General features: G+C 48.5%; 1 protein-coding gene across 3 annotated transcripts in view; it reads left to right on the forward strand.

The window, feature by feature from the left end:
- The window catches only part of HDX (highly divergent homeobox), a 154,191-nt gene extending 148,972 nt beyond the window's left edge, over positions 1 to 5,219 (forward strand). The window contains exons 9-10 of one of the 3 annotated variants that reach the window (XM_082263848.1): positions 1,460 to 1,582; positions 4,583 to 5,219. In XM_082263848.1, coding sequence (XP_082119974.1) covers positions 1,460 to 1,582; positions 4,583 to 4,708 — 249 coding nt within the window. In that variant the 3' untranslated portion in view covers positions 4,709 to 5,219. The remainder of the gene's footprint in view (positions 1 to 1,459; positions 1,583 to 4,582) is intronic. The other 2 variants (XM_082263846.1, XM_082263847.1) reach the window with 2 other exon arrangements.
- The last annotated feature ends 17,020 nt before the right edge of the window (positions 5,220 to 22,239 follow it).

Genomic DNA, 22,239 nt, shown 5'->3' on the forward strand with positions numbered 1-22,239 from the left:
AAAAAACTGAAAGGCGGACCTGATTGGACTGCCCATGTGAAAGGACCATAACTCTCTCTGCAAGGAGGGGGAGAGAAACAATGTATCTTTCCTCTCTATTCACAGAGAGAGAAACACGGGGGTGGGCTTCCCAGTGACTGATCATAGGCCTTTACAGCAATTAGGTGACCTGGGTACCAATTGTAAGTAGCTCCCAGCACAAAGATAAATATGCATATCTGTGGCCCAAGGGCGTAACTACAGGGGTTGCAGGGGTTGCAATTGCAACCGGGCCCCATGCTCCAGGTCTGTGCGGCTCCCCTGTACACCTGGATAGGAGAGGGGGGAAGGGGGCAGCATGTAGAGAAATCACTGTCCTCCTTTTTCCTTCTGTAGCTGCAAGAGGAAAATGGAGGAGATTGGTTCCTCTGTATGCTGCCCCCGCCACTCCTCCTATCCAGTTCACTTGTGTTCTGCTGTCTCTGGGCCCCTGTGTGCTCCCCTGGTCCCCCCACCCCCTACTGTCCTTCTTCAAACTATCCTGGACCTGCGTCTGCATCGTATTACATTGGAAAGCCCATTCTTGAGTATAAATTTATGAGTGCCTGGGTCAGATAGCTTGATATTGATAATGATCTGAAATGATTGTTGGGTGCAATGTGGCCAACGCGTTTGATGGGGTGGTCCTCCTACTTCAGGGCTGAAAATAGAAAGACGGATAAATTATACATATAATGTGGTATAAGGCAAACTATTATATGGCCAACATGTTTTAGGAGACACGTTCCCCCCATCTTTAGGGTTTTAAATGGTTGAAGGAGGAAGATGTGATAATAGAAAGTAAAGATGTGGTGGGGAGTGAAGCTGTAGTGATGAGGATCAGAGATGGGGGTGATGGTAGGGAGTGAAGCTGTAGTAATTGGGGTGATGGTAGGGAGTGAAGCTGTAGTAATTGGGGTGATGGTAGGGAGTGAAGCTGTAGTAATTGGGGTGATGGTAGGGAGTGAAGCTGTAGTAATTGGGGTGATGGTAGGGAGTGAAGCTGTAGTAATTGGGGTGATGGTAGGGAGTGAAGCTGTAGTAATTGGGGTGATGGTAGGGAGTGAAGCTGTAGTAATTGGGGTGATGGTAGGGAGTGAAGCTGTAGTAATTGGGGTGATGGTAGGGAGTGAAGCTGTAGTAATTGGGGTGATGGTAGGGAGTGAAGCTGTAGTAATTGGGGTGATGGTAGGGAGTGAAGCTGTAGTAATTGGGGTGATGGTAGGGAGTGAAGCTGTAGTGATTGGGGTAATAGTAGGGAGTGAAGATGTGATAGTAAGAAGAAAGATCTTGTGGTGGTGAGGAGTGAATCTTTGATGTCGGGGGGGGGGGGGGTGATGCAGTACCTTTATTGTTACCGGATACCGGAATGTTTTTTCTCATATTGTTTGTCTTTGTGATTTCTGCTGACACCCCCCCCCCCCCCATGCGGCTCCTGCAGAATGAAGAAGTTCGGTACATAGAGAATGAGTTGGAGACGTACAAACACAAATATGCAGAGCTGCAGAACTTCACTCGGAACCTCATCCTGGCCATCAGATCCAATGACATCGACCAGCAACAGGTAGGTTGGAGCCTCTGTTCTGCCTGGATTTTTTCCTTTACCTGTCCTTGTCAGATTTCCCCCTCTGTCTGTCCTGCCTGAAATTACTCCTCCCCTGACTCCTGCCACAACTTCCTTCTCTGGCTGTTTTTTTGTTAACTTTCTCCTTTGTTCATCCTGTCTGGACTTGCTTCTTTGCCTACCTTGCTTTCCTCAATCTGTCCTTACTAAATGTCTTTCTCTGCCTGTCCTGCCCAGACTTCCTCCTCTGTCCATCCTGCCCAGACTCCCTTTACTGCCTACTTAGCCTGAAATTCTTACTCTGCCTGTCTTGCCCTTCCTCCTCTGTTTGTCCTATCTGGACTTTTTCCTTCTGCCTGTCCTGTTTTACCTTCCTCCCCTGTCATGCCCTCTCTGGACTTCTTCCTCTCCCTGCTCCTTATGGACTCCTTCTTCTCCCTGCCCTCTTTGGATTTTCTCCTCTCCCTGCCCTCTCTGGACTTCCTGCTCTCCCTGCCCTCTCTGGACTTCTTCCTTTCCCTGCCTTCTCTGGAATTTGTCCTCTCCTTGCCCTTTCTGGACTTCGTCTTCTCCCTGCCCTCTCTGGACTTCTTGCTCTGCATGTCTTCTCTGGACTTCCTTCTCTCCCTGCCCTCTCTGGACTTCTTCCTCTCCCTGCCCTCCCTGGATTTCTTCCTCTCCCTGCCCTCTCTGGATTTCTTCCTCTCCCTGCCCTCTCTGGATTTCTTCCTCTCCCTGCCCTCTATGGACTTCTTCCTCTCCCTGCCCTCTATGGACTTCTTCCTCTCCCTGCCCTCTCTGGATTTCTTCCTCTCCCTGCCCTCTCTGGATTTCTTCCTCTCCCTGCCCTCTCTGGATTTCTTCCTCTCCCTGCCCCCTCCCTGGATTTCTTCCTCTCCCTGCCCTCTCTGGATTTCTTCCTCTCCCTGTCCTCTCTGGATTTCTTCCTCTCCCTGCCCCCTCCCTGGATTTCTTCCTCTCCCTGCCCTCTCTGGATTTCTTCCTCTCCCTGCCCTCTCTGGATTTCTTCCTCTCCCTTTCCTCTCTTGATTATTGCCTCTTCTTGCCCTCTCTGGACTATTTCCTCTCCCTGCCTTTTCTGGACTTCTTCTTCTGTTCTCTCCGGACTTCCTCCTCTCCCTGTCCTCTCTGAACTTCTTACGGCCTGTCCTCTCTGGATTTCTTCCTCTGCCTGCCCTCTCTTGACTTCCTTCTCTCCCTGCCCTCCCAGGATGTCTTCTTCCACAGATAATGAAGTTCTAGAACAAGCCCCTAAATGGATCCAGTTATTTCTTCTTTGTACACGGTGCTGTACATTATACACCCCGCATCTTTCCCTGTACACTGTGTATATTAGGAGCATATAATGTACAGCACAATGTACATTGCAGCAGTGGCGACTATGAACAATATATAGGGGGGCACAGAGGATACCACAGTCAAAACAGGGGGGACACTTTTCTTTCCCAGGTATTGCTTCATACCTGAGAAAGAGGAAAACTCTTAAAAGCTGTTCTTTATAGTAAGAGCAAATTCAGCAAACAGTTTATGCAGTAATAGCCCCTAGTATGGATGCCTGTTTATGCAGTAATAATCCCTAATATTGGTGCCAGTTTATGCAGTAATCACCCCTAGTGTTGGTGCCAGTTTATGCAGTAATCACCCCTAGTGTTGGTGCCAGTTTATGCAGTAATCACCCCTAGTGTTGGTGCCAGTTCACGCAGTAATAAAGCCTGGTATTGGTGCCATTTCACGCAGTAATAGCTACTAGTATTAATGCCAGTTTATGCAGTAATAAAGCCTAGTATTGGTGCCAGTTTATGCAGTAATAACCCCTAGTATTGGTGCCAGTTCACGCAGTAATAGCTACTAGTATTAATGCCAGTTTACGCAGTAATAGCCACTAGTATTGCTGCCAGTTTATGCAGTAATAACCCCTAGTATTGGTGCCTGTTTATGCAGTAATATCTTCTAGTATTGGTGCCAGTTTACGCAGTAATAGCTCCTGGTATTGGTGCCAGTTTACGTAAATATAGCCCCCAGTATTGGTGCCAGTTTACACAGTAATAACTCCTAGTATTGGTGCCAGTTTACGCAGTAATAACCCCTAGTATTGGTGCCAGTTTATGCAGTAATCACCCCTAGTATTGGTGCCAGTTTATGCAGTAATAACCCCTAATATTGGTGCCAGTTTACGCAGTAATAACCCCTAGTATTGGTGCCAGTTTATGCAGTAATAACCCCTAGTATCTGTGCCAGTTTAAGGAGTAAAAAAGCCTAGTATTGGTGCCAATTCACGCAGTAATAAAGCCTAGTATTGGTGCCATGCTCTCAGCGCAGAGGGGGTAGGGAAGAATAGTGAAACCTGCCAACCCCAGTGATGAAAGTGTTAAAGCCAGCTGTGACAGTGGCGGTGGTCTTAACTTTTTTATCAACTTTATGGGAGATCTTTATGATCTCCCCGTGGGTCTCCTGATACGATACAGTACAGGGCACCTCTCCATCCGGGACTCCTTCCCTCCGCCACACACCGTGGTGAGTGGAGAAACTAAGGGGGAAGGCTGCTAAAGTTCACCTCTCCTTTGGGACTCATGCCCCTGCAGGGTATCACCCGCCAGTGAGAGGAGCCGGAACTATACAGGAAGCATCAGCTCCGCTTCCTCTTGTGCTGGCTCCGTTCTGCACAATAATGCTCGGGGATGGCGGGTCGGGAACCCTCAAACAATCTGACCCACCATCCCAGAGCAGGAGGTGGGATCCTGTTGGGGGGGGGGCACAAGATAATGTTGGGGGGGCCATGATCCCCTCTGCCCCCCCCCAGTGACGGCACTGCAGTACAGAATGGTGTAAAGTATATGATGTACACCACAGTGTACAGAGAGAGCAGTGTGAAGAACTGTATTAGGGGGTCCTCTATGTTTTTGCCATGTGATGCATACCCTGTAGTGATTACTTTTGTGAATATAACCTTTTTTTGTCCCCCCCCCCCCCCCTCCCCAGACACTCCTGAACAATCCTCCAGTAGATTTGGATGATATGGATTACAGCCACACATCTCCCGAACATGACGATACCTCATACAGCATGTCCTCCGTGTCCGAGAAGAACAACCCAGACAGCGTCTGAAGACGCCACTGCGACACCCGGACTTCATCAGCGCCATTCTGATGACCTCATTGTGGCGGATCTTTGAGACTCATTCTGGTGACCTCATCACGGCGGATCTCTGAGACTCATTCTGGTGACCTGATCGTGGCGGATCTCTGAGGCTCATTCTGATGACCTCATTGTAGTGGATCTCTGAGAATCATTCTGATGACCTCATCGTGGCGGATCTCGGAGACTCATTCTGATGACCTCATCGTGGCAGATCTCGGAGACTCATTCTGATGACCTCATCGTGGCAGATCTCGGAGACTCATTCTGATGACCTCATCGTGGCGGATCTCGGAGACTCATTCTGATGACCTCATCGTGGCAGATCTCGGAGACTCATTCTGATGACCTCATCGTGGCGGATCTCAGACTCATTCTGATGACCTCATCGTGGCGGGTCTCTGAGATTTGATAAACTGACGGACTTTACAGTAAAACAAAGCCTAACTTATTTTCATCAGACAGAAATAGAATATATTTTGCATCCCAAAAAAAAAAATATTTCTGCTTCACAGAGTGAATAAATGATGTTACAGTGTGAGCGGCGGTCTGTACTCATCTCTTATGATTGGATGAAGCTGGTTGGGGGTTGGGAACTGTCATTAGCCAATAACAGCCACAGCACTCCTGCAACTTTGTAGAAACTTTGGATATCTTATCTTTTTATTTCCAGTGATTGGTATCTGGATACAGAGTTTCTGCTGTCACTGACTGTGGGCCGCTCTTATGCTGGCCGCAATAAAAGGCCACTCTAAAATGTGCAGTTTTACTGTATTGGGGGGGGGTCCGGGGGGGCTGAAAACCAGTCAGTATCTGGTGTGACCACCATTTGCCTCATGCAGTGAACACATCTCCTTGGCATAGAGTTAATCAGGTTGGTGATTGGTTCCTGTGGAATGTTGGTCCACTCCTCTTCAATGGCTGTGCGAAGTTGCTGGATATTGGCAGGACCTGGAACACGCTGTCCTATACGCCGATCCAGAGCTTCCCAAACATGCTCAATGGGTGACATGTACGGTGAGTATGCTGGCCATGCAAGAACTGGGATGTTTTCAGCTTCCAGGACTTGTGTACAGATCCTTGCACCATGGGGCCGCGCATTATCATGCTGCAACATGAAGTGATGGTCGTGGATGAATGGCACAACAATGGGCCTCATGATCTCGTCACAGTATCTCTGTGAATTCAAAATGCCAATAATAAAATGCACCTGTGTTCCTTGTCCATAACATACGCCTGCCCATACCATAACCCCACCACCACCATGGGCCATTCCATCCACAACGTACGCCTGCCATTACCATAACCCCACCACCACCATGGGCAACTCCATCCACAACGTACGCCTGCCCATACCATAACCCACCCCCACCATGGGCCATTCCATCCACAACGTACGCCTTCCATTACCATAACCCCACCACCACCATGGGCCATTCCATCCACAACGTACGCCTGCCATTACCATAACCCCACCATCACCATGGGCAACTCCATCCACAACGTACGCCTACCCATACCATAACCCCACCGCTACCATGGGCCACTCCATCCACAACATACGCCTGCCCATACCATAACCCCACCACCACCATGGGCCATTCCATCCACAACGTATGCCTGCCATTACCATAACCCCACCACCACCATGGGCAACTCCATCCACAACGTACGCCTACCCATACCATAACCCCACCGCCACCATGGGCCACTCCATCCACAACATACGCCTGCCCATACCATAACCCCACCACCACCATGGGCCATTCCATCCACAACGTACGCCTGCCATTACCATAACCCCACCACCACCATGGGCAACTCCATCCACAACGTACGCCTGCCCATACCATAACCCACCCCCACCATGGGCCATTCCATCCACAACGTACGCCTTCCATTACCATAACCCCACCACCACCATGGGCCATTCCATCCACAACGTACGCCTGCCATTACCATAACCCCACCATCACCATGGGCAACTCCATCCACAACGTACGCCTACCCATACCATAACCCCACCGCCACCATGGGCCACTCCATCCACAACATACGCCTGCCCATACCATAACCCCACCACCACCATGGGCCATTCCATCCACAACGTACGCCTGCCATTACCATAACCCCACCACCACCATGGGCAACTCCATCCACAACGTACGCCTACCCATACCATAACCCCACCGCCACCATGGGCCACTCCATCCACAACATACGCCTGCCCATACCATAACCCCACCACCACCATGGGCCATTCCATCCACAACGTACGCCTGCCATTACCATAACCCCACCACCACCATGGGCAACTCCATCCACAACGTACGCCTGCCCATACCATAGCCCCACCACCACCATGGGCCACTCCATCCACAACATACGCCTGCCATTACCATAACCCCACCACCACCATGGGCAACTCCATCCACAACGTACGCCTGTCCATACCATAACCCTACCGCCACCATGGGCCACTCCATCCACAACGTACGCCTGCCCATACCATAACCCCACCACCACCATGGGCCACTCCATCCACAACATACGCCTGCCATTACCATAACCCCACCACCACCATGGGCAACTCCATCCACAACGTACGCCTGTCCATACCATAACCCCACCGCCACCATGGGCCACTCCATCCACAACGTACGCCTGCCCATACCATAACCCCACCGCCACCATGGGCCACTCCATCCACAACATACGCCTGCCATTACCATAACCCCACCACCACCATGGGACACTCCATCCACAACGTACGCCTGCCCATACCATAACCCCACTGTCACCATGTGCCACTCCATACACAACGTACGCCTGCCCATATCATAACCCCACTGCCACCATGGGCCACTCCATCCACAACATACGCCTGCCCATACCATGACCCCACTGTTACCATGGGCCACTCCATCCACAACGTTGACATCCGCAAACCGCTCACCCACACAATGCCATACAAGCTGTCTACCATCTGCCCTGTACAGTGAAAGCCGGGATTCATCCATAAAGAGAACACCTCTCCAAAGTGCCAGACGCCATCCAATGTGAGCATTTGCCCACTCAAGTCGGTTACGACAACGAACTACAGTCTGGTGGAGACCCCGATGAGGACAAGGAGCATGCAGATGAGCTTACCTGAGATGGTTTCTGACAGTTTGTGCAGAAATTCTTTGGTTATGCAAACAGATTGTTGCAGCAGCTGTCCGGGTGGCTGGTCTCATCTTGGAGGTGAAGATGCTGGATGTGGAGGTCCTGGGCTGGTCTCAGACCATCTTGGAGGTGAAGATGCTGGATGTGGAGGTCCTGGGCTGGTCTCAGACCATCTTGGAGGTGAAGATGCTGGATGTGGAGGTCCTGGGCTGGTGTGGTTACACGTGGTCTGCGGTTGTGAGGCCGGTTGGATGTACTGCCAAATTCTCACGGGGAACAGCTCTGGTGGACATTCCTGCAGTCATCATGCCAATTGCACGCTCACTCAAAACTTGTGACATCTGTGGCATTGCGCTGTGTGATAAAACTGCACATTGTAGAGTGGCCTTTTATTGTGGGCAGCCTAAGGCACACCTGTGCAATAATCATGCTGTCCAATCAGCATCTTGATATGCCACACCTGTGAGGTGGATGGATTATCTCGGCAAAGGAGAAGTGATCACTAACACAGATTTACACAGATTTGTGAACAATATTGGAGAGAAATCGGCCTTTTGTGTATACAGAAAGTCTGAGATCTTTGAGTTCAGCTCATGCAAAAAGGGGGCAAAAACAAAAGTGTTGCGTTTATAATTTTGTTCAGTATAAATGACCTATAGGGAGCGGGAGCAGTACATAATGGGACATGTGAAGGGGGGAGGGTGCCTGATCCCTGACTTGAAACAAAGTCACAATTTGCATATCATCTATGGTGGTGCTGCAACTTTTCTAAGCCCCTTAAAGGGTATCCCATCCCCAAAACAGAAACGGAATATATTGCAGATTATCGATCTGTAGATGAGGTAATGCGTTTGTTTTCTTTTTTGACAGCTTTTATTTTCTGTATTTTCACCTTATTATCCTGTGAATGACCTACTTCCTGTCCCTGGGTGGGTACGCCCTCTTCTCCACTCCGCCCACTCCTCCATTCTTTCCTTGGTTGTCACACAGACTAGACCCAACATTTCTGCTTTGTTCATTTATTACATGGGAAGTAGGAGAGTTAGGATATGGAAAAATTAGGTTGTGGGAGAATAAGGTTTTCGGCAGATTGTGGGAGAGTTAGGGCTGTAAGAGGTTATTTTATGGTAGAGTTAGGCTGTGGGAGGTTAGGTTGTAGGCAAGTGGTCAGCAAGTGGTTAAAGCAGGGTTAGGTTATAAAAAATCTCCCAAGCTTTGAACATCTTATGGAGCGCTGTTCAATCCATCATGGGAGAATGGAAAGAGTATGGCACAACTGCAACCCTACCAAGACATGGCCGTCCACCTAAACTGACCGGCCGGGCCCCTACCAAGACATGGCCGTCCACCTAAACTGACCGGCCGGGCAAGGAGAGCATTCATCAGAGAAGCAGCCAATAGGCCCATGGAAACTCTGGAGGAGCTGCAGAGATCCACAGCTCAGGTGGGAGAATCTGTCCACAGGACAACTATTAGTCGTGCGCTCCACAAATCTGCCCTTTATGGAAGAGTGAGAAGGGGTCATATAAGGGGTCTTGGCTTACCTAGGCCTTTTTAAGGGGCTTACATTCATCTTCCAAGTTGTTTAAGGAGATGTATCTAATGGTACATGAAGATCATTGGGGTAATTAGACTTCCAAACGGAGATATGTGCCGAGATAGCAGTGCAAATGCCCAGGGTTCCTAAGAGGTATCAAAGCTGCAATCTATACACCCAAACAGGGCCGCTGATAGGGGGGGGGCCACCAGCCCTCTTGTAGGGGGCCCAAGAACACAGGGGGGGCCACACAGAGAGGGGGATTAGTGATGGACAACAAAAACAGAAATCTTCCTCCAGTACCTGAATCTGATTCCCCCTCCCTTGTGTGGCCCCCCTCCCAGCACTTATCTCTGCTCAGGAGTTTATTTGTAAATTGTAACTTTGTTTCTCTCTCTCTGTCTCTCTGATCACTGAGCTCCAACTGCCCAGCCTGTATATTTTTCTCATCTCATCTTCTTTTTTATTTAACATAGTTCTTTTTTTTTAGATTTAGCAGGAATTATGTGTTATGTTATATTTGTGTCTGATAATAGTGATTTTGTTGTAATTTTAGCTAAATATATCTTTAATATTTTCTTGGGGGGGCCCTGCCAGGTAGTCTGTACGCGGCCCCGCAATTTCTAACAGCAGCCCTGCGCCCAAAGGCTGAAGCCATGTGGTGGAAGATCTCCAGAACATTTGAATGGTAAGGATGCTGATCTATGAGACTATGTCTATAAGCAAAGGTGATGGTTGTAGCATCTAAGGCACTGCTGATCCTCCAAGGTGTGGCAGATCTGTGGGGAGAACACCTTGCTAATAACGGGAGGAGGGCAGAAGAGAATGGCCAGACTGGTTCCGGGAAACAGGAAGTCCACAGCTGCCCCAATAATATCTATTTCTACAATGCTGTGCAGAAGGCCATCTCTGAACACAAAAGAACTCCAACTTGGACTACAGAGGACCAGTCCTGTCTACTAGGTGCAGGAAAATGAGACTACAATGCGCACAAGGGCATCAACCTTGGGGGGTTTAAAGTGGAATTGAACTCCCAATGCTCTTCCCCCCTTCCCTTCTCCAAGGAGAAGTGCTTGATTTTTTTTTTGTTCCCCCTAATTTTTAATTTTGTTTTGGCTCCTCCCTCTACCACCATTCTGGTTTAGGCCACAGAAAGGCATTGGCCTGATCCTGCAGCCTCCTGAGATACTTACATCACATCTCCCAGGAGGCTGACAATTTCTGGGTTTGTGAATTGAATCTTTCACTGTAGAAGTCCTGAATTTTATCTCCAAATACTGATATTAATGGGGCAGAGTATAAATGTACAGAGTGTCAGAGCAGGCTGACCTCCCCGCATTGTTCAGAATATGAAGTGCAACCCGTCCCCGGCAAACTCATCACATTCCACATGCTGATGGAGCCATGACCGTAAATAAGAGGGTCATCCATTACCGTATCGTATCTGATGGGACTCATACTTGTCATCGCAGTCCGTGTCCTTCAGTAATGTGGCCAGACATGGATCATATCATCAGAATAAGCAAAAAAGAAGGCGAACTGTCATATAATAATATAAGGATTACCAATATGGTGACCGGCAACTCTGCCCCATCACATTTATAAACTAGATAATGTCTGCTGAAGGCAAATGAAAAGCTACACCTAGAGCTGAAACCCCCCCCCCCCACCCCCAATGTTCTATCTCCTGTGACCACAGTGATTTCAGAGCATCCTGTGCCACCCAGGACAAAGGACATTCTTCCCACTGACCTCCAATGTAAGGGACATTCTTCCCACTGACCACCAATGTAAGGGACATTCTTCCCACTGGCCACCAATGTAAGGGACATTCTTCCCACTGACCACCAATGTAAGGGACATTCTTCCCACTGATCACCAATGTAAGGGACATTCTTCCCACTGACCACCAATGTAAGGGACATTCTTCCCACTGACCACCAATGTAAGGGGCATTCTTACCACTGACCACCAATGTAAGGGACATTCTTCCCACTGACCACCAATGTAAGGGACATTCTTCCCAATTTTGTTTATTAAAAGTCTTGCAATCAATAAGCATAAAATCAATATACATAAAAAAATATATACATATTTACATGAAAAGGGGGAAAAAAATACATAGCAAATTCTGCTCTCAAATAAAGACTGCCTTTACAGCAAAAACAAAACTCACATCATGAAACACATCATTACCGGGAAAAATAATCTTAATAAGACTCACACCACCACACCAGACATCAAACCTGCGAGGTCAAGAAACAAAACCACCCCCATTATGCATGCAGCCCTTCTTCAAAAATGAAGATATTAACCAACAAAAGCTAAGGGCGTGAAAGAAATAGCATAGGAAAAAAGCTTTTCACCCAGAGATGGACAGTTCACCAAAAGCAGGTCTGATATTCCTCCACGCCCTTATCCAGACCGCTCGAGGCTCCCTGCCCTTCTCAAGACCCCGAATCTTCCCAACCTCACCCAGAATATCGTACACCACCACCTCGACAGGGAGGACTTTCTTCCGCAGGGTAATCTGGCACCGTGCATTCCACGTGAAGTAACGGACAACTATACTAACTAGAAAAAGTGTATCAAAATCCCAGTGAGTCGGGAATGCCCCGTACACCCACTCCGCATAACTCATGCGATAGAGAAAGGGGATGCCTAGAGCCCTCCCCACCCTTTTATACACCTCTATGTTAAAGGGACACTGGAGCAAAAAGTGGTCCATAGACTTCACTTTACCAACACACTCCGCTCTAGGACAATCCCGATCATCCACAGGGCGATGCTTCAGGTTCCCTCTCACATAGAGCCTTCCATGGAAAGCGAGCCAGGCTTGATCCCTAAACTTCAAAGGGATTCTTCCTAAGTTAATTAAACGCAACCCCTCCCTCATTACGGGGCCTGGGCAATCCCTTAAGGTCAGCGACACACTGAAAGCAGAGCCCAAAATCCTCTTCTCCAGAAGCTTTCTGGGGAGGTACTTGATATCCCCCACTGTCACCTGCCACTGCCTAAGTATTTTCAGACACGGGGCAACATAAGCCGGAAGCTTGCCATGTCGGACTCTCAGACTTTTCACTGGCCCGCCATCTTCCCAGCATCGCAGAAAAGGCCTAAACCAAGATTTAAAAATACCCACCCATCCCGGCGGGGTCTCTGCTAACATATTACCAAGATTATACTTTAAAAAAAGCAGAGAAAAGAAAACTATAGGGTTGACCATTCCTAGACCACCCTCCCGCCTGGACAGGTAAGTTACATTGCGTTTGATCAGGTTCAGCCTATTTCCCCATAACAGTTGGAAAAAGCAGCTGTACACCCTTGCATAGAGAGATTGCGGCAAGATACAGACAAAGCTGACATATAAAAAGATTGGGATCAGGTAAGTTTTAATCAAGTCAACCCTTTCCCTCAAGGAAAGTTTCCATTTCTTCCAGCTTGCCACCTTGGCATTGGCATTCAACAACCTGCTTTCCCAATTTCGATGACCATAGTCACCAGGACCAAATTTGATGCCCAACAATTTAATTTCCTGCTGGGGCTCTGGGAAGGCATCCGGAAGTTCGAAGCTTTCACCCTCCTCACCCATCCAGAAAACTTCACTCTTTTCATGATTGATTTTAGAGCCAGAAGCCTCAGTGTACTGCTCTATCACAGAGACCACCTCCTGCGCCTCCTCCATCCCAGAGATAATAACAGACACATCATCGGCATAGGCCACGACCTTCAAAGGCGGCACACCAGCAATGCCCAAAGGCACCCCACACAACGACCCACTCTCTAACCTTCTTATGAAGGGGTCGATTGCGAATACATATAGCAGGGGGCTCAAAGGACACCCCTGGTGCACACCAGAGCCAACCTCAAAAGGCCGTCCAACCCAACCATTAACAAGTGGGAAGCTCTCAGCCCCTTTATATAATGTTTTCAGCCAATCAATAAACCTCCCCTGCAGGCCGTATCTACCAAGTAGCAAATACAGGTACTCATGATTGACTCGATCAAAAGCCTTCGCCTGATCCAATGCCAGCAAGTACTTTCTCCATCCAGCAGCCCTGCATCGCTCCAAAGCCTCCTGGACAGCTAAAATTGCTGAAAAGGTACTTCTGCCCTGGACCGAGCAGTGCTGATGATTGGACAACAAATCGCCTGCTACTGACGACAAGCGCCAAAAAAGAATCTTCGCCAAGATCTTTCTATCAACATTGAGAAGACTGATGGGGCGGCAGTTCTCAATTATTGAGGGGTCTTTACCTTTTGACAGAAGAATCACAGCGGATTGCCTCATGGAGGGAGGGAGAGAACCCTCTTCTAAACAGCTGTTATAAACCTCCGCTAAAAAGGGAGCCAGAATGGACTTAAAACACTAGTAAAATTCAGCTGTCAACCCATCTGGCCCAGGCGACTTTTTGGTAGCCAGCTTCTCTATAGCACGAACTACCTCATCCGCTGAAATTGGTTCTGTCAAATCCATCAAAGGCAATGTATCATTTCCCAATCCTGGAGTAGAATCCAGAAAGCTTTCCATCCTGTCCCGACTAAGGTCCTTTCTTCCCAGAAGGTCTGCGTAATATGACCTGAAGATCTCCAGGATCCCTGATCTGGACTTAACCAGGGAACCTGTACTATCCCTCAGACCTATGACCGTCTTAACTGCTATGCCTTGCTTACAGCTCTGGTAAGGATCAGGCGAGTGATATTTCCTGTAATCTCTCTCCAGAACCAAGGAGGCATGCCGGTCGTATTGACACTTCCTAAGAAGAAGCTTTACCTCCGAGATCTCCCCTGGATCTCCTCCATACGAGACAAGACGATCAAGTTTCCTCCTCAAATGCTGGTAGGCAATATACATACCAAGCTGCTTCTTCTTACTTATGGCCTTGAAAAGTCCAATCGCCCTTTGTTTCACAAGCTCCCACCACTCTGACTTACTGCTGCAAAAGTCCAGAATAGAAACCTGTGCCTGAAAAAAATCCTCAAAGGATTGTCTTACCTCTACATCTTCCAGGAGAGCCGAATTCAGTTTCCAGGTACCCCTTCCCCTGGGTGGAGTGTCCGAGGCATTCAGAGTCACAGACAGCATACAGTGGTCAGAGAACTCCACCGCCCTCAACTCAGGAGCCGAGAAAGCAGAGTTCTCCTTTAAAAAAAACCTGTCTATCCTACTCTGACTATTCCCTCTCTGAAATGTGAATCCCGTGCTGCCAGGGCAGTGCTTAATGTGCACATCTACCAGGCCTGCTTGTCTAACCATATCTCTAAGAAAAACGCTATCATAACCCAGCCTGTCTATGGAGACCCTCCTGTCTTCAGGCCTAATTATGGTGTTAAAGTCACCTCCAAAGACAACCTGCTGGGATGTAAAAAGGAAGGGCTTGATCTTTGTGAAGAGGCATTTCCTGTCCCATTTTGACTGCGGTCCATAGATATTGATCAGGCGCAGGTCCTGCCCCCTAACAGAGACGTCTAAGACCATGCATCTCCCCATTTCTACCTCAATTACCCGCCGGCACGTTACCATATCGGTTTTAAAAAGAACCGCAACTCCGCTGCAAGGCTCAGCCGCAAGAGACCAAAAGGAGGGACCGCATCTCCACTCCCTTTTTGCTAGATGGACATCGGCCAAAGTATTGAGCCAGGTCTCTTGCAAAAATAAAATCTCAGCATCAAACTCACTGAGCAAAAATAAGGCAATATCACGAGCTCTTGCAGATTTCACGCTGGCGACATTAATGGTCGCCACCTTTATCAGAGCGGGCACTGCCATCAGGATGATTGGGGTAGTCGTTTCTTAACCTCCACCACACTCTCATCACCCGAGACAGCTCTTTTTACACTATGTGACTCCCCCTCATCCATAGATGATAAAGAAATGCATAAATCGGATACTAACTCCTCCCCTGATAACACAGAAAATTAGTTGCCAAGAGGAACCCCTCCTGGCTCTAACTGTAAGGAGGAAACGACCGCTTTACTGGTTTTCCTCATTTTCTTTTTCTTCCTCCTTGTCCTCTCCCACCCCTCCTCATCCGAATCCTCCACAACAGAGGGTGAGACATGGGACATGGACACCCCTCCCTCAACCCCATCGACCCCACCACCATCCAGCACCCCTGCACCCTCTTGGCCGCGTTTGCGGTGTCGAGAGACAGGGACTGGAGGTGGAGTAGGCCGAGGGGGAAGATCCACTATACCCGCCCCCCCAGCAGCTTCCGCTAGTCTGGAGGATCTACGCACAGTAGATGTAGGAACAACCACAGGAGGGACAGACTCAGGGACCACATCACCAGGGGAAACAAAATCTGACACAACAGACACAGGAAGGACAGACTCAGGGACCACCTCACTAGGGGAAACAGAATCTGACACAACAGACACAGGAGGGGCAACAACAATTTCCTCTCTAACTTCAGCTGCTTCATCTTCTTTATCAAGCCTCTGCAGCTCAGTCTCCAATCCTGGCAAGTTATGCAGTGCCTCTGGGCACTGGCTATATGGATGACCCAGCTGCTGGCACAAACTGCACCGAATCAGGGTGCATTCTCTGGCCAAATGGCCTAAATCCTGGCACAGTGAGCACTTCTTGTGGGTGCAGGACAATGCAAAGTGGCCTTTATCACCACATTTATTACACACCTTAGGCTGACCTTGGTAGAAAATGGTCAGCCTATCCCTACCCAGAAAGGCTGAGCAGGGAAGGTGCTGAACTACATCGCCCAGCACCCCCAATTTTAGTGACACTGTCCAGGCCCCTGTCCATATCCCATGCTCATCAAGGACCTTCCGCAGTGGAGTGAGGACCTCGCCATATCGGCGTAGCCATACTAATAAATCAGCCTCTGGTATGGATTCGTTACGCACCAAAATGGTCACTGATTTTATCAGAGGCTGCCTTGAGATCACTTTTGGCACCAAACCACTCCACTGCTGAAGGCCCTTGCACCTCCTATATCTCTCCCAGAAGAGATCCAAACTCTCAGGTTTTACAAACGACAAATCAAATTCATAACTCCCCACCGGGCAAATTAAAGCAAAAATATCACAGGCTTTAAACCCCATTTCCAAAATCAACTCAGCCACCCTCCCCCTTACTATTGGGGTTCCTTCCCCCTCCCACCTCAACTGTACCACATTCCTCCTCCTATACCCACTAACCTGCCCCCCAAAAAACCTCCCTGAATTGTGATTAACAGAATCCCCACCACCCACCCTGGTGCGACTCCCCAAAGCTGAAGCATAGCTTCCAGCATTCCTCCCAGCAGAAAATCCATCAGTTTTTTTTAAATTATCTGACACACACTTAGCAGATAACGATTGCACAGATTCGGGATTGATCTGTGCAATCAAATCTTTCCTCTGCTGAGCAGGGGGAGAAATAACATTTTCATTTTTCCCAGCATTACTAACCCCTTCACCACCACCCACCACTTTCATTGCTTTAACATTAATGTCATTTTTTATACTTGCTGGGATATTTATTATTCCTGTTGTCTTCACAGCAGAATCCATAGTTGCTGCTGCACTGGTAAGAGTTTCAGCGATCATCTTCTCTTCCACTGGGACAGAGTTTTCAGTTGTAGAAATAGAATCCTGTTTTAACATAGCAGCAGGTAAAGCATTGCAGGATATTTCCATTGCTACTTCCATTTCACTTGCAGCACCATGTTGATCCCCTCCCCCACCAGCAATCAGCTGGTCAATCAGCCCTGGAACACTGGGAAACTCAGCTGAAGCAAACTCTTTGGAGTTTGCAGCCATTTTGCTTGTAGAGGGACTACTGGTCTCAGCAGGAGCAGAAAAATCTATGCCTGGGGTGTTAGATGCAGGTCCATCCACCTTTCTTTCACAATCTGGTGATTCTGTCAGGGATTTACCCTGCATGTCTGCACCGGATTTCTCCTCAGCAATAACTGCAATATGCAGTTCCTTCTCACCTGGGACACCATCCACTACAGCAGGTGGGGCAGACATGCTGGAAGGCAGCATGGTGTACTGGGATTTCTCCACCAGTACTGGCTTTGCTGGCTTGTATCTCCTCTACCCGTCCTCAGGGATTTCTGATGGATCATCAGAAAAGACAAACTTGTCTGCTTTCAGGGGTGACTCCATCTCCTGGATGAATGTCAGGGATCCATGTCCACTCTCAACCCCCTGGCTGGTTGCCGCTGGTGATTCCCAGTTCTGGCATGGGGGGAGAGGTGCAGAGGCAGATGGAGCCGGGTCATCCATTAACCGAGGCTGCTGATCCACAGAACTTGCTGATGCTTGGCTGGTAAATCGCCTCTCATTATCAAATTTTTCTTTAAATGCTCCACTTCTGTCTTTCAGCCTTTCCAATAATAAAGTTTGTTTCTTCACCTTTTCCTCCAATTCCTGTAACTCAGGCTTCATGGCTGTGCGATTTTTACTCCAGGCCTGGAAATACTTAGTTTTGAAGGATTTGTGTTCAGCCTTCAAACCTTTAAGTTTTTCTTCCGCTCTCCCAATCGCCCTAAAACGATTGATAACCTTCTGGCTGAAGACATCCGCATTCTCACCAGGGCCTGGACCCACAGACAGGTCCTCCACCTCCTCCTCACTAGGCCCCGTGTCATCAGGGGGATCCCTCCCAGGGCCTCCCCCAGGATCAGGCATTGTTCCTGGGCCAAGCTAGCAAGCAAGGCCCAGGCTTGAAAAGGGCTGGTTCTCACAGAGAGCTCCTTGGGTGTGTCCTCCTCCTTCTTCCCACTGACCACCAATGTAAGGGACATTCTTCCCACTGACCACCAATGTAAGGGGCATTCTTCCCACTGACCACCAATGTAAGGGACATTCTTCCCACTGACCACCAATGGAAGGGACATTCTTCCCACTGACCACCAATATAAAGTGCATTCTTCCCACTGACCACCAATGTAAGGGGCATTCTTCTCACTGACCACCAATGTAAGGGACATTCTTCCCACAGACCACCAATGTAAGGGATATTCTTCCCACAGACCACCAATGTAAGGGACATTCTTCCCACTGACCACCAATGTATGGGGCATTCTTCCCAATTTTGTTTATTAAAAGTCTTGCAATCAATAAGCATAAAATCAATATACATAAATAAATATATACATATTTACATGAAAAGGGGGGGGGGAAAAATACATAGCAAATTCTGCTCTCAAATAAAGACTGCCTTTACAGCAAAAACAAAACTCACATCATGAAACACATCATTACCGGGAAAAATAATCTTAATAAGACTCACACCACCACACCAGACATCAAACCTGTGAGGTCAAGAAACAAAAACCACTCCCATTATGCATGCAGCCCTTCTTCAAAAATGAAGATATTAACTAACAAAAGCTAAGGGTGTGAAAGAAATAGCATAGGAAAAAAGCTTTTCACCCAGAGATGGACAGTTCACCAAAAGCAGGTCTGATATTCCTCCACGCCCTTATCCAGACCGCTCGAGGCTCCCTGCCCTTCTCAAGACCCCGAATCTTCCCAACCTCACCCAGAATATCGTACACCACCACCTCGACAGGGAGGACTTTCTTCCGCAGGGTAATCTGGCACCGTGCATTCCACGTGAAGTAACGGACAACTATACTAACTAGAAAAAGTGTATCCAAATCAAAATCCCAGCGAGTCGGGAATGCCCCGTACACCCACTCCGCATAACTCATGCGATAGAGAAAGGGGATGCCTAGAGCCCTCCCCACCCTTTTATACACCTCTATGTTAAAGGGACACTGGAGCAAAAAGTGGTCCATAGACTCCACTTTACCAACACACTCCGCTCTAGGACAATCCCGATCATCCACAGGGCGATGCTTCAGGTTCCCTCTCACATAGAGCCTTCCATGGAAAGCGAGCCAGGCTTGATCCCTAAACTTCAAAGGGATTCTTCCTAAGTTAATTAAACGCAACCCCTCCCTCATTACGGGGCCTGGGCAATCCCTTAAGGTCAGCGACACACTGAAAGCAGAGCCCAAAATCCTCTTCTCCAGAAGCTTTCTGGGGAGGGACTTGATATCCCCCACTGTCACCTTCCACTGCCTAAGTATTTTCAGACACGGGGCAACATAAGCCGGAAGCTTGCCATGTCGGACTCTCAGACTTTTCACTGGCCCGCCATCTTCCCAGCATCGCAGAAAAGGCCTAAACCAAGATTGAAAAATACCCACCCATCCCGGCGGGGTCTCTGCTAACATATTACCAAGATTATACTTTAAAAAAAGCAGAGAAAAGAAAACTATAGGGTTGACCATTCCTAGACCACCCTCCCGCCTGGACAGGTAAGTTACATTGCGTTTGATCAGGTTCAGCCTATTTCCCCATAACAGTTGGAAAAAGCAGCTGTACACCCTTGCATAGAGAGATTGCGGCAAGATACAGACAAAGCTGACATATAAAAAGATTGGGATCAGGTAAGTTTTAATCAAGTCAACCCTTTCCCTCAAGGAAAGTTTCCATTTCTTCCAGCTTGCCACCTTGGCATTGGCATTCAACAACCTGCTTTCCCAATTTCGATGACCATAGTCACCAGGACCAAATTTGATGCCCAACACTTTAATTTCCTGCTGGGGCTCTGGGAAGGCATCCGGAAGTTCGAAGCTTTCACCCTCCTCACCCATCCAGAAAACTTCACTCTTTTCATGATTGATTTTAGAGCCAGAAGCCTCAGTGTACTGCTCTATCACAGAGACCACCTCCTGCGCCTCCTCCATCCCAGAGATAATAACAGACACATCATCGGCATAGGCCACGACCTTCAAAGGCGGCACACCAGCAATGTCCAAAGGCACCCCACACAACGATCCACTCTCTAACCTTCTTATGAAGGGGTCGATTGCGAATACATATAGCAGGGGGCTCAAAGGACACCCCTGGCGCACCCCAGAGCCAACCTCAAAAGGCCGTCCAACCCAACCATTAACAAGTGGGAAGCTCTCAGCCCCTTTATATAATGTTTTCAGCCAATCAATAAACCTCCCCTGCAGGCCGTATCTACCAAGTAGCAAATACAGGTACTCATGATTGACTCGATCAAAAGCCTTCGCCTGATCCAATGCCAGCAAGTACTTTCTCCATCCAGCAGCCCTGCATCTCTCCAAAGCCTCCCGGACAGCTAAAATTGCTGAAAAGGTACTTCTGCCCTGGACCGAGCAGTGCTGATGATTGGACAACAAATCGCTTGCTACTGACGACAAGCGCCAAAAAAGAATCTTCGCCAAGATCTTTCTATCAACATTGAGAAGACTGATGGGGCGCCAGTTCTCAATTATTGAGGGGTCTTTACCTTTTGACAGAAGAATCACTGCGGATTGCCTCATGGAGGGAGGGAGAGAACCCTCTTCTAAACAGCTGTTATAAACCTCCGCTAAAAAGGGAGCCAGAATGGACTTAAAACACTTGTAAAATTCAGCTGTCAACCCATCTGGACGAGGCGACTTTTTGGTAGCCAGCTTCTCTATAGCACAAACTACCTCATCCGCTGAAATTGGTTCTGTCAAATCCATCAATTTCACGCTGGCGACATTAATGGTCGCCACCTTTATCGGAGCGGGAACTGCCATCAGGATGATTGTGGTAGTCGTTTCTTAACCTCTACCAAACTCTCATCACCCGAAACAGCTCTCTTCATACTATGTGACTCCCCCTCATCCATAGATGATAAAGAAATAGATAAATCCAACACCAACTCCTCCCCTGATAAAACAGAAAATGTGTTGCCAAGAGGAACCTCTCCTGGGTCTGAGTGTAAGGAGGAAATGACCACTTTACTGGTCTTCCTCTTTTTCTTCCTCCTAATCCTCTCCCACCCCTCCTCATCTGAATCCTCCACAACAGAGGGTGAGACATGGGACATGGACACCCCTCCCTCAACCCCATCGACCCCACCACCATCAAGCACCACTGCACCCTCTTGGCCATGTTTGCGGTGTCGAGAGACAGGGACTGGAGGTGGAGTAGGCCGAGGGGGAAGATCCACTATACCCACCCCCCCAGCAGCTTCCGCTAATCTGGAGGATCTACGCACAGTAGATGTAGGAACAACCACAGGAGGGACAGACTCAGGGACCACATCACCAGGGGAAACAGAATCTGACACAACAGACACAGGAGGGGCAACAACAATTTCCTCTCTAACTTCAGCTGCTTCATCTTCTTTATGAAGCCTCTGCAGCTCAGTCTCCAATCCTGGCAGGTTATGCAGTGCCTCTGGGCACTGGATATATGGATGACCCAGCTGCTGGCACAAACTGCACCGAATCTGGGTGCATTCTCTGGCCAAATGGCCTAAATCCTGGCACAGTGAGCACTTCTTGTGGGTGCAGGTCAATGCAAAGTGGCCTTTATCACCACATTTATTACACACATTAGGCTGACCTTCGTAGAAAATGGTCAGCCCATCCCTTCCCAGAAAGGCTGAGCAGGGAAGGTGCTGAACTACATTGCCCAGCACCCCCAATTTTAGTGATACTGTCCAGGCCCCTGTCCATATCCCATGCTCATCAAGGACCGTCCGCAATGGAGTGAGGACCTCGCCATATCGGCGTAGCCATACTATTAAATCATCCTCTGGCATGGATTCATTACGCACCAAGATGGTCACCGACTTTATCAAAGGCTGCCTTGAAATCACCTTTGGCACCAAACCACTCCACTGCTGAAGGCCCTTGCACCTCCTATATCTCTCCCAGAAGAGATCCAAACTCTCAGGTTTTACAAAAGACAAATCAAATTCATAACTTCCCACCAGGCAAATCAAAGCAAAAATATCACAGGCTTTAAACCCCATTTCCAAAACCAACTC

Source organism: Pelophylax lessonae (assembly GCF_965119305.1).
Source record: "Pelophylax lessonae genome assembly, chromosome: 7".
In the NCBI taxonomy this organism is placed as follows: Eukaryota; Metazoa; Chordata; class Amphibia; order Anura; family Ranidae; genus Pelophylax; species Pelophylax lessonae.